Below are 13,334 nucleotides of genomic sequence, written 5' to 3' on the forward strand. Positions count from 1 at the left end.
CTACTGAGCACTTCTAGTAATTTGTTTTTATTTCAATATAGGACTAGGGAATTATATTTTTGAGATTGATTCACAAAACGCTTTTAGCATGTTCATGTAAAGGTTCCTACTGTACTAAAATAATTATTGCATTCCCAATGAAAATAATATCTGCACATCTTTCTCAGTGTCAAAGATTAAAATAATTGCTCACTCACGTGGCATCTGTCTGTATCAGTTTCTGTGTGTTTTGTACATACTCAACACTTTTACTGATGTATTAATGTAAGATATCAGTTTCAATGTGCCAGATTAGGAATAAATTGTATTCATTAAACAAAATACAAGAATAATTTTTATTCAATTAACCAGTACAAGAAATTACTTGAGTTTGATTTGAAAAGGTGAAAAAGACATGTAATAAATTACTTCAGAAAACCAATGTTCACAATTACCAGCATTTATGTCTTCTGAGATGTCAGCAATGGCAATACATTACAATGCAAGTAAGATTAAACAGAAACATCACTTGTGATATGACCATTTCCAATTGATGCATTTAATGATCATGGTACATGGTTACCAGTTTTGGGTTTAACTGATGGTGCTGAAAAACAATTTGCTGAGTTGGGATGGGAAACTAAATGGTTATACTAACCACTAAAACATTGAATTCATTTTTGCTTTCTGACATGCAATTGTTATAGTAAAACCCAAACCTGGCTTTCAGAATGAAGCAGCAGTTATCTCACTGACCAAAAAGTAATTATAGGTTTATTTAAATTCTAGGTTTCAGTTCCAATTCTTTTAAAATGGCAAAGATTTAAATGGTGATTTTTTTTAAGAAAGGGTGTCAATTTACATACATTTGTGATTTATAATCTAAACTTTATGGTGCACATAGAGTAAAAGTTTAGTCAAAAGAAGCTGAACAATCAATAGATCATTTCAATCAGTTGGACGTGAATATAATTGTGCACAAAAGTCAAACCCATTTATTAGCTGCTTAATTATTGACTTGCTGGGCTAGAGATACATGTAGATCATAAGACTCCTATAGACTCGCATAGATTCACAAGACTCCTATTGAGATAAGTGGGGATTTGAAGTCCAGTTAGACATCCAAATTATTTTTAGGATTCGTCTGATGAGGATGACACAAATGTACTAACTGTATTTTGGACTATGATAAAACATTATTTTCAACTAAATTACCAAAGCTGCACCACTATTGCCAGATGCTTTTAGCTCAATCACCCAGTTACCTCGCATCTCCCCCTCCCTTTCATTATATTCCAACTTCTGTTTATTGAATTCAGGCTTTTTAACCTCCATTCCCAGTTTAGAACTACTTTACAAATAGAGTAATTAAAGATAGATAAAGAACTTTATCACACCTATATTTGGGTTTCATCATTTGAAGCCTTTGCCATAGTGACTAAAAATTGGACAACTCTTGATATGTGATCCCAGGACAAGTTTACAACTTCATCATTGCCATTTCAAGTTTGTGTCAAGGCCACAGGACAAATTAAGCCATTTTTTGCTCCCTGTGAATAAGCATGCAGCCAATTTGAGCAGAATCAGGAACCATAACAGCAATAGGTAAATGGCCTGAAAAATCACTTTTAATGGGTTGTTGGTCAAGGGGCAAATTTGGCCAGGACAACAGCAGAACTGCCTCACTTTTCTTTGGATGGAAATATTGCACAGCATTATTTGTGTGCTAAAAGCATACTGGCATCAGTTTAGTGTCTCATCCAAAATATGAACCCTGCAATAACAGAGAATTCCCACAGTACTGGCACTAAAATTCCAGACAAGACCAAGCTTGAATCTCTAGAATTAGGATCAAATCTACAACTTACTGACTCAAAGAAGTGCCACCATTGGAGCAAACTTAACATTTCCAAGCTTAGGGAGATTTAGATTCACATTGTAACATCAATATCAGAGGCCAAAAATAACCTCCTATTTGCAACTCGTCTCCTTTATACAATAATCTTTTCATAGACAGAATCTGAACAGCAAGTTTAAATTTATACCTGTAGAGTGACAACATTCAGCCAAGATAACTATTTTTGTACATGGTCCCTCATCTTCCTACAATTTAGAATTCCCCAGAAGTACACACAAACCTAAACTACAATCAACCCTACTGCAACAACATAGCACCTCCAATTCATCCACCAAAACTCTTGATGGCCTCTTTGAAGTGATAATTTGGACAATTACTGCCAACTCATGGATGTCCTTACTCTATAGACTCATGCCAAGTTGTGACTGACTGCTTTACACACTTGCCCTGCTACCTCCTTTTCTGCTTCACTCCTAAAACTCTTTCCATCAATCCTACTTTCAGCTTCCTTCAATTTGTAATTTGTATATAGAAAAATGTTGAAAAGCAACTTCCAATGATGACCATTCGGACAGGCTAAATAATGATTACACTGAAATAATCAGTTTAGTAGTATAAATATTTCATTGTTTGATTCTAACCCAAAGAGCTTGGGTTTCAGCTTTCATGCTGAGAAAGATTGAGAGAATATCACACTAGCAGATGCATAGGAGATATTTGATTCTTGATTCACTTCATTTGAAAATACCCTGGGCATTAACTCAGCACCATAACCAGATCTGTCCTCAGTGCTGGAAGTTCTACAGTGATGTGCAAGTGATAAGATTTACTTCAATTAAAGAGTTCTTTCTTATAACTAAACACAGAAGACCAGAATTATGCAAAAAATCTACAAAATTGAAGTGAAACCTAAAAATAAATACAAAAATTGTTTCTGTAACACGTTGGTAAATTTTTATCAACTATTCTGAAAAAGATAAACAATGTCCATCAAATTTGATTAATTGATATGTGAAGAAATGCCAAGAGATCTGCAAGATATAAAGATACCGACAAAGCTCTGTTCAATATTAGATGGGTGGAAAACACCCTTAATTCTTCCCAGTTTACTAAAATCCATCTCAGCTGGAGTGCTGCAGGAAAAAGGCCAGCCACAGACTGCTAAATATGCCTGTACAGGTGTCAACCAATTTCTAGACATGAGCTTGTAGTCACACTTCCCGTGCAATTGGATTGCCCCAAGGCAATATGCATTTTCAATGAAGTCAGAAATAATTTACATGTGTACAAAGTCTGTGTCATACATCCACACACCATTGTTTCAAATAAACAAAGACAGATGTACTCAAAGTCAACATTGACCTGCAGTAGGCATCAATGAGATCTGGCTCACCAATGAACCATTACACTTCAACATAAACTTAGTACTACATCATCACTTTGGGTAGGACTGGGAAAATGTGTGATAACCCATGAGCTACACAGCAAAGGAAAGTGCTGCTTTCCTCCAAACAAAGCAATTTTATTTTATGTAATATCCAGAGAGCTTTCTGGAAAGCAGCATTTTTCACACACACAAATCAGCCCCTTAAAACAAGTGGAGTGATCTGTTTATTTCTATGCAAAAGATTTGAGAAATTTCCCATTTATAATACCCTGAAGATTAATTCATTTAAATTTAACTGTACAGGATGAGACTATTCCATTTTGTAGTCATGTAAACATTTATGTTAGAACAGTTAGATGACATATGGATGCCACGTGGCTGCTGGCATGGTGTGTGTGAGCGAGTGAGAGTAGGGATGGAAGCATAATGTGCAATTATCTTACTGGTGATTCATTTCAATGCAACTTAAAAAGGTACTTGTGCTAAAGAAAATTTCAGGGGACAAGTGGTTTCTATTAATCTCACTGTACAGGGCATGTCATAATTTTCAAATTCATACTTCATTATAATTTCAAAATTGAGGTATTCTAATCTCAAAAAAGTCCAAAGATTTACCATTTTGGTTATCTGCTGGTAAAACCCACACAATTCATGCACCTAGTGCTTGATGTTACCATTGTTACAACAAATTTAATAAAAATTGCAGAAGAAAATCAACAATTAATTCAATGCTCATCTAATATGTGGTATGACCATCCCTCTTCATAAGAAGGTTAAGGTAAGATGCCAAAACCAGTCATAGCATGTTACCATGAATAAAAATGTTCTCTCTGTAATCCCCATTAGTATGAATAGAGCTTTATTTTAATTAAACATAATGGAGTCAGGGTCCTGGTTGGCCATCTGAGCAATATGCTTCAATATATCTTTTTTGGTGATAATACCAAGGAGTCGCCTGCAATAGAAGAGAAGCAGTTAGTGTCACTCCCTGAAAATGAATGACAAATTGCTGCATTTAAAGTTGGTATTATAACATATGTAAGAAATAGAAGCAGGAGCATGCCATTTGGTATGTGGCACCTGGTCTTCAAGGATCTCTCCTCATATGTCAAATATCCCATTCCAAGAATCAATCTGATGAACCATCACTGCACTCCTATGACAAGTATTCGTTCCCAAGGTAGGGTAACCAGACCTGCATATATTCCAGGTGAAGACTCACCGGGGCTATATGTAATTACAGTGAGGTGTGTCTTTATTTTTGAATTTAAATTGCTTATGATGAAGGTCAATGCACCATTTGCTCTCCTAATCCTTTGCTTTATTGGCATATTAATGCTCAGTGATTTATATCCGGGACATCAAGGTTCCTCTGAACACCAACACCTCTCTATTGTTCATGATTTAAATAAAATCATTCTGCCTTTCTACTTTTAACCAAAATGGATGACCTCATTTTTCCACATTATATTCATGTTTTTGCCCATTCGCATGGTCTCTCTATATCCCATTGAAGCCCCGCCGCATCCTCCTCTCAAACCACACAGACAACTAGCTTGGTATCAGCAGCAAACCTGGATACAGTACAGTTAGTCCTCTCATCAAAACCATTGATATAGATTGTGAACAGGTGGGGCCCCCATCACTGATCCTTGTACTAGCCCACCAGCCACAGCCTAAAACCCAAAAATGACCCTTTTATTCTTGCCCTGTTTTCAGTTTGTTAACCAATTCTCAATCCACAGCACTGTATTTCCCCAATCAAACATACCAAATTTTGCTTAATAACATCTTATCAAAGGTCCAAATACACCACATCCACTGGTTTACTCTTCACTATTCTATTAGTTACAACTATCAGATTCGTCAAACGTGATCTTCCTTTCCTAAATCCATGTTGACTCTGCCTAATCCTACTATTATTTTCTAGTGCTCTGCTACCATTTCCTGAACAAGATTCCTTCCCTTCTCTCTCAACTTCCTGTCTTAAGTAATAGGGTTACATTTGCTACTTTCTAATCTGTGGGAACAGTTCTAGAGTCCATGCAATTTTGGAAGATGACAACTAGTGCACCAACTATCTCCAGAACCAACTTTTTCCCAAAACCTTGAGAAATAGTTCAGCAGGTCCTGGGGATTTTATACTTTTCAGTCCAATTTATTTCTTCACAACTTTTCCTTACCAATGTTAATTATTTATAGCTCCTCATTCACTCATGACCCGATCTCCAATAATTCTGGAAGATTCTCTATGTTTTCTTTCACAAAGGCAGACACAAGATATTTGTTTAATATTTCTGCCATTTTCCTATTCCAACACATTCTCTCCTTTCTTAGTTTGACAGGGAACTGCATAATGCTTGGTGATCTTGTTACACCTGTTTTTATGTTCCTCAGTACATTACTCTTTTATTCTACCTTCCCTTTTGTTTCAATTTCTGCATGTGCTTTTGCTAAATTCTGATGTTGTTTAAATTCTCATGCTGCCAAAAAGAGCAGTAAGCGCAAGTTTTTCCCCTTTCTTTTAATATTGTCTTTAATACTTCTTGTTAGCCATTGCTAGAGCACATTTTCAAGGGGTTTTGAATCTTAAAGCAATATACATTTTCAGTAAATTATGTATCAATACCTGAAATGTTAGCCATTGCTTGTTCATTCTTTTTATTGTGGTTTCCCTATCATAGCCAAATCATACTTCATAGTTTCATAGGGACTTCACTTAGATTTAAGATCTTGATTTCTGTCTGATATCAGAAATAAGCAAGCTATTTTGATAACATGAAAATGTACGACAAACAATAAATCAGGTGCTTCATTTCACTCAAAAAATCTATTCAGGTGCAATAAATATTTTTCCTTTGATTATCTCTATACTGAAAAGACAGTTTTGCACTTGTGAAGTTCCAGCTTGTGTTACTCCAGTGTTTGTGTGTTGCTCTAGATTGCAGCATCTGCAGCCTCGTATTTTCCACTTGCATCAAATGGCTTTTACTGATGGCTGAAGGCTATACAATCCAAGTGACGGGAGACCAGGTGTAAGCAGGTTGTCTACTTGTTGAAATCACCACATCCAATCTCAATCTTTTCACACAATTGCACTTTCCAGTAAAAATGGCTGAATAGCAATCAGGAATAAAAGCCATGGCTGATTTCTCCTTTCTATTACATGTATGCATGGCAATTTGAGGGTCTCATTTTGGAACAATTAACTCAAAACCTTACCTCAGGATTGTCCCTAGGACCTCAAGTTGTTTGGTTTTTACTCATGTTCAGCTTTAATCAGCAAGTTAAAAGTTAAATTACAGCATTAATACCAGAAGGTTCTTCTCCATTTCTAAAATGTCATGTGGTGGAAAAGCTACAAGTGTCTGCTTCATTAACAAATTTATTGCATTTGCATTAATTATGTGATTGTATATTTCAATAATTACTGCCAATGAACTGGACAGCTAATGCTGTTAATCTTTCTAGAAGAGTTGCTGCCTTTAGTGATTATTATGCCTTTGGCAATATTGGAACACAATCCTGATCTAAATCAAAATACTAGAAGGGACTAGTTCAGTCAAGTCCTCAGACCTGTAATTTTACCTTGGTTCATTCAGTTTAAGATTGGATTCCAATAGGGGGAAAAAAAACACAAAATGTTGGACAAAACGCTCAGTACATGTAGGCTGTTAGATACATCATGGTGCCTAGGACACAATGTACTGTGATTCAAAATGTTTATGGCTATATTGCTACTTGACAATGAGATGACAGGTCTGTGTACAAGTTCACAATTAACTCTGAATGAAGGATTTCTCTAGTATTCTTGATAGTCCTGTACAAACCATATAGACAATTTCAGATTTAGTGGGTGGGTGAATTTTCTGGGCACTAAAGCAAAAAACATGAAAAAAATTCCTAAACATTCTTGATAACAAGTCATAGAGATGCTGGTTAAAAATGAGAACTAATGTAATATGGTGAAGTAATTTTATATACTCACAGCAACAGTTAACTATTTAAGTTTGATTGAAAATATATTATTGAAGAGTATTCATAAAACACAGAAATATTTTTCTTTTAAATACAAAGTGAAGACCTCCATTAGATCCAGAGATTTAACACCGTGTAATACTTATGTGCTTCACCTTTTTTGATAAACCACATGTAACACTTACCCATTGTGGGTAACAAGACATTGTCTTAAGCCCAGCTTGCGGAATATGTCAATCACTATTTCCATAGGTGTATGGTCCGTCACTGTAAATGGACTCAAATCTAGTATGGCACGAAGTTTGAGTGCAGCAGGGCTGTTTGGAAGTTGCACAGGAGAGTGTTCAGTAAAATAAATATTGGAAGTGCTTACAATCCCATCTTGTCGTTTCCTTCCATTTTCTGTAAGCAAATGTATAATGGAAACTCATTAAAATTATGTTTTTTCCTATATTCCTTCCATACCAATTCACTACCAGTTACAATTACAAACATATGGATAGTTGATGACTAGGTAATCTAAAAATTTTTAATTTCATAGCATGCTGAATATCTACAGTGCACTTAATAACAAAAACATTTAAATTACCAAAATGAAAATGTGCAGAGTATTTGTTTACAGATATTATATACAGCATTTTTCTTTACAAGTAAACTTCTGTTTATCTGGTATTCATGCATCTGCAATTTTCATGCAACTGGCAAAAAGTTGTTTTTAAATGAAAATTAGCCTAAACAGTGAATTTTATTTAAAGTGTTGTACAAATTAAGTGTGAAACCGTTCATCCTTAAGATATAGAATTATGGTGTAAAACATTGTTATTTAAAAGGGTAAGGAGATGACATATAGTTTGATAATTTAAATGCTAATGCACAGAATACTGTGTGTTATTTATGGTATTTTTTGTTTGAGCAATTTTCACGCAGCTGGCATATTCCTGCAACCAGGACCCCGCATTCCCTATGGATGCTGAATGGCTGAGAGTATACTGTAAGGTACTTTGGCAATTGCCTTTTTGAACAAAAATAAACATACCACATCAATAATCAATACTGCAGAGTGTAAACATGACTGCAAAGCCCACAATTTGTGTCAGTATCAGCCTTTATTATCCTTCATGAACTACTCTACATAAATTTAAAAGATACCAGAATTGTTTGCAATGCAAAAATTAATCAAACACAACATTCATCTGTTATATGTATTAAACTGTCCTAGGCTATTGCCTCTTGAATAATTGGTGCAACACTAAGTATCTCAGTCTTATCAATCCTTGATAATACAAATGCAATGGAGTTCTACCATGGCATTACCCAAAACTATGAAGCATTAGAGCTAAAGTTACTGCCTCACTAACACCCTGTATTAGGGGGATGTCCCTCATCAATACCTGGTAATAGTTTAAAAGGCATTATACAACATTTCTAAAACAATACCTTAAGGAAAATGTAGACATAATTGTTAGGATAGATCATACTTAATTATTAATTGACAGTTAACATTATCAATTTGTTAAAATTAAAATTTCATCATTCCCCCTGAATTCACCATATCTTGTGTCAGTGGACAGGGTTAAGTGAAGTATTTCCTTTACAAAAACAAGATACTGCACCCACTGGAAATCTGGAAAAAAAACCCAGAATGCTGGAAAACCTCAGGAGGTCAGGCAGCATCTAGACATACTGTTTCAAGTCAATGGCCTCATACATCAGTAAGATCATTGATCAGAAACTTTTACACATTTAAACCTTTCCAATTTAAACATTTTTTTAAATTTAAAAATATTGTATTGTTTCATACAAGTCAAAGGACTCACCAATTGAAATTATTAAGTCTCTTCTGAGGACAAAACCAACAAGTCGCTGGGATTCTTTTGATACAATTACAGGGAATCCACTGTAGGTTGTTTCATTAATAATTGCCTCCACATCTTCTACCTTCATACCATCCTGAGTGAGACTTGTCAGAGGAGGGTCATTGCGCCGAGGTCTCATAACATCCATTGCTAATGTCTTATGGGTAAATTCTTCTTTTGCCTCCAAGAATGGATAACCATTCAGGCGAATATGTGCTTCATAGATGCCCTCTCGTCCAATTGCATCAGACACCCATTTACTGGTCATTGCAGCAGCCATTAATGGGACAATGTACTCCAGTCCGCCCGTAAGTTCAAACATGATAACCACTAAGGATACAGTCATTCTGGTCACCCCACCTGCAGAAAGAGGATTTGAGAGATTAAACAGGATACATATAACTAAATTCCAGAACTTTTTTCCACACAGTAACCTTTCGAGATCACTAGCACTATGATCAAATCAATTGTTTTGTTGGCCATTCTTTACACCAGTTTTGAATACAGATGGTACAACATACCATCTGCTGAATAGGTAGATAGTCTGCTAACTGCTCCTCAGACACACACTCCAATGTACTGTCATCACACCCACAATCTGTGTCACTATCAGCCTTTATTTCTTTTCATGAACTATTTTACATAAATTGGTATTGGTTTATTATTGTCACTTGTACCGAGGTACAGTGAAAAACTTGTCTTGCATACTGTTCGTAAAGATTAATTCATTACACAGTGCATTGAGGTAGTATAGGGTAAAAACAATAACAGAGTACAGAGTAAAGTGTCACAGCTACAGAGGAAGTGCAGTGCAGGTAGACAATAAGGTGCAAGGTCATAACAAGGTAGATTGTGAGGTCAAGAGTCCATCTCATCGTATAAGGGAACTGTTCAATAATCTTATGACAGTGGGATAGAAGCTGTCCTTGAGCCTGGTGGTATGTGCCCTCAGGCTACTGTATCTTCTGCCTGATGGGAGAGGGGAGAAGAGACAATGATCCAGGTGGGTGGGGTCTTTGATTATGCTGGCCGCTTCACCAAGGCAGCGAGAGGTATAGACAGAATCCATGGAGGGGAGGCTGGTTTCCATGATGTGCTGGGCTGTGTCCACAACTCGCTGCAGTTTCTTGTGGTCCCAGACAGAGCACTTGTCATACCATGCCATGATGCACTTAAAAGATGCCAGAATTGTTGACAATGCAAAATAATCATAACATAACATTCAGCACCTTTGAAGTCAGATTAAAAATGTTGCTAGACTGCTTAAACCACAACTGATGCATCATTCTCAGCCATAATGTTTTATTAGTAGATGCATTTTAACATGTATCAAAACTAAAACAAAATTGCCTTGCAACATTTCTGTAACCATATCCAATTCTTTCCCACTCTAATTCCTTGCATGTGATCCACCAGCAGTCATCTCTCTGTGTACATATTTTATAAACTTTTAATCAATGCTATTACTAGTTATCCACCTTCATACTTTTCCCTCAGTCTTTGTTTTCCTACAATTCCTCTTTTCTTCAAAATATCTGCCACACATCACATGTCTCACAGGTATTCATTTAAATATTAACATAACTTTCATTGCTTTTACAAGAATTGTAGGAACAGAAATATCCTGTCATTTTGTGGAGTTTTGGGGATCTTGATTGGGCATAAAGAGCTTAAAATAAAGAAATCAGGTCCTCTAACTGGTTCTCTTTTTAGCCGACTTTTTCTCTGCCTCTGAACAGAATTTCTCTTCCTCCCTACAGGATAAATTTCCTCTCCCCATTATTCAAAATAATCAGAATCAAATTAAATATTTTATTATGTTCTTTTAAAATTCTAAATTCATAGTAATTTTAAAAGAGGCCATAATTTTAATGACCTCTGGTAAAGCTCACCATCTCAAATTTTAGGTCAAGGCAGACAATTGCTTTGTAGACAAGAGATGTTAGGAATAGAGTTTTTGACCAGGTCAGTTAAAGAGGGATAAAGCGTGGAAAAACAGATAAGTTGTGATTAATTGGCCCAGAACTTCAGTGTGTTCATGATGATGCAATAAGTAGTAAAAAGAAAATGGCATTATTGCCTGAAAAACACTTGTTTCCTTGTTTCTCTTGGCATTATTGCCTAGTGCACAACATATAATTTTCTCTTCTCATATCTAAAGATTTCAGAATACTTCATGTCATGAATTATGTTTTAGTTTGCATTGTTATGCAGGCAAACATAAAACTAATCTGTTCCACTCGGACTGTACATTGAAATCCTTAAATGAGTTGATGTTACTCTACCTCCGAGTTATACACTTATGAATTGAAGTCCCAAATAATTTATTTAACTGACTGATCTTCTAGTATAGGTCCAAAGGAGCAAAGCTGCTTTTCAACAACATATCAAATAAGATCCTGGCTATTCCCAAAGCATTTTCTGAAGAATACAGCATTCTTCCAGTATCCTTAAATTAAAAGGAAGATAGTGATAGAAGCAGCTTTATTTATAAATATTAGTTTGTGCACTGGATAAACACAAAGCAAGCTGCAAGTTAGCTGCCCAGTTTCTAGAAAGTGAAACCTATAAAAACACTCCAAAAGACTGGTATCAGCAAAAAGCAGATACTCAGACATCCAATTAACTTACTAGGTAAAATATATGAGGGGTATACTGAAACCACAGATGCTCAGAAACCATGAACTATGGACAATCTCCAGTGTCCTTTTCCAACTTAGTACATAGCCCAAGGTCTTTGTAAAAGTTGCTCTACCTGAAGTGTTTTTTTAAGCTGGGATCACTGACACTTCCATCATGCAGCTCATTTCCTTTCTGGTCAAAAACTCTTCTCAGATCAACAATGCAGGTCAGTGTGAAGTAGCAGGAAATTTTGCATAAGAAATGATTTTAATGGGTTTGGGGGTTCATTCCAGCATGCAAAACACATGACGAAATTGCTTTTTCTCTCAAGGATTGAACGCTTGTATAGGTTCTATCACAAGTATTCTCTATCATTTATGGGTGTGTGAGTGAAGAACTCCCAACCTTTTGTTTTTAAAACAATGCATATAATGATTTGCAGATGATGCCACTCCTTAAGGCATCATTAATTTATTAATTTCAGATCACAAGGCAGACCTCATGTAGAAGATATACAGCACAGCCACCAATGGATCCTTCACTCTGGAAATGGAAATGTCAGTGGAAACTAAGCACCAAACCAACAACTGACTGAAGTTTATTATCTGTGAGTGAGAAAGACTATTAAGTGCTGAGGGGAACCAAAATAGAGATTAGTACGGTGCTAAAGAACACGGGTAATCTGATTTTGTCTATAATTGCAGTCAGAAAATTACTGCTGTCACATGCATAAGTTTATGTTGTTCTTTGGTTTCTACCAATATAGTTATGATGAATTCTGAAACAGATTCTGATTTAAGTATGGTGTTTTGAAATGATCTTCCATGAATGGTTTATTAAAATAGCCCAAAATTAAGCCATATAATTACCTATAATTAGGCCACATCGGTAATACCAAGGAAAATGATTAATTCACTATAAATAATTACAATGGGACGGAATGACTATGCATGTACAACATGCAAGCCAGAAGTAATAAATAATAGCTGAGACATTTTGCCAAAGAGCTGAAACAACTATTTATTTTTACTTACTCATAGAAAAGGAAACAAAAAAAAAAAATCGGCTTTCCTACCGAGGAATGTGGGTGCATTATTACATTGTGGAAAAGAAATATACACAAAATATTAACTTCAAAGCTCTTTCTTACCCAGACAAGCAGCGGCACCAACCATGGCGTACAATCCAGGAGTGATGCAGTCAGCTCCAGGACTACACCAGCCTTTAAAGATGATCCAGTCATGATGATAATAGGCCAGTTGTTCCATTCCCACTCCTAGAAGTCTTCCAGTTATAGCACCTACTGCCATGCTTGGTATGAAAAGTCCTGAGGGAACCTGCATAAGTATTAGGTAAGAAGTCACAATATATAGAGTTAACACAAGCTACCGCAGTTTCAGACTCATTTGAGTATTAAAACTCATTTTGCATATTTCCAGATGGAGGCAGCAACTTTTCCATCAGCTCAAAGCAAATAAAGTGATGATAGTGTCACTGAAGCCTGAAATCTCTTACAATGATAGTCACTCCCTTTTCCAACCCAAATTTACCGTTAATTACCTTTGCTTTTTCCTATTTTGGTGCATGACTTCTTTTCTTAATGGATTTTACACATGGACAGCCCAATTCATGAAGCTTAAATTAACAAAAAAGG

At 35.8% G+C, this 13,334-nt stretch overlaps 1 protein-coding gene across 5 annotated transcripts in view; it reads right to left on the bottom strand.

Moving 5' to 3' along the window:
* Positions 1–321: 321 nt before the first annotated feature.
* The window catches only part of LOC127573152 (H(+)/Cl(-) exchange transporter 5-like), a 71,068-nt gene continuing 58,055 nt past the window's right edge, over positions 322–13,334 (bottom strand). For all 5 annotated transcript variants that reach the window (XM_052021101.1, XM_052021102.1, XM_052021105.1 and 2 more), the window contains exons 10-13: positions 12,831–13,017; positions 9,020–9,418; positions 7,388–7,604; positions 322–4,179 (exon numbers count right to left, since the gene is read on the bottom strand). In XM_052021101.1, coding sequence (XP_051877061.1) covers positions 4,089–4,179; positions 7,388–7,604; positions 9,020–9,418; positions 12,831–13,017 — 894 coding nt within the window. In that variant the 3' untranslated portion in view covers positions 322–4,088. The remainder of the gene's footprint in view (positions 4,180–7,387; positions 7,605–9,019; positions 9,419–12,830; positions 13,018–13,334) is intronic.

The sequence above is a fragment of the Pristis pectinata genome, chromosome 8, assembly GCF_009764475.1.
Source record: "Pristis pectinata isolate sPriPec2 chromosome 8, sPriPec2.1.pri, whole genome shotgun sequence".
NCBI lineage: Eukaryota > Metazoa > Chordata > Chondrichthyes > Rhinopristiformes > Pristidae > Pristis > Pristis pectinata.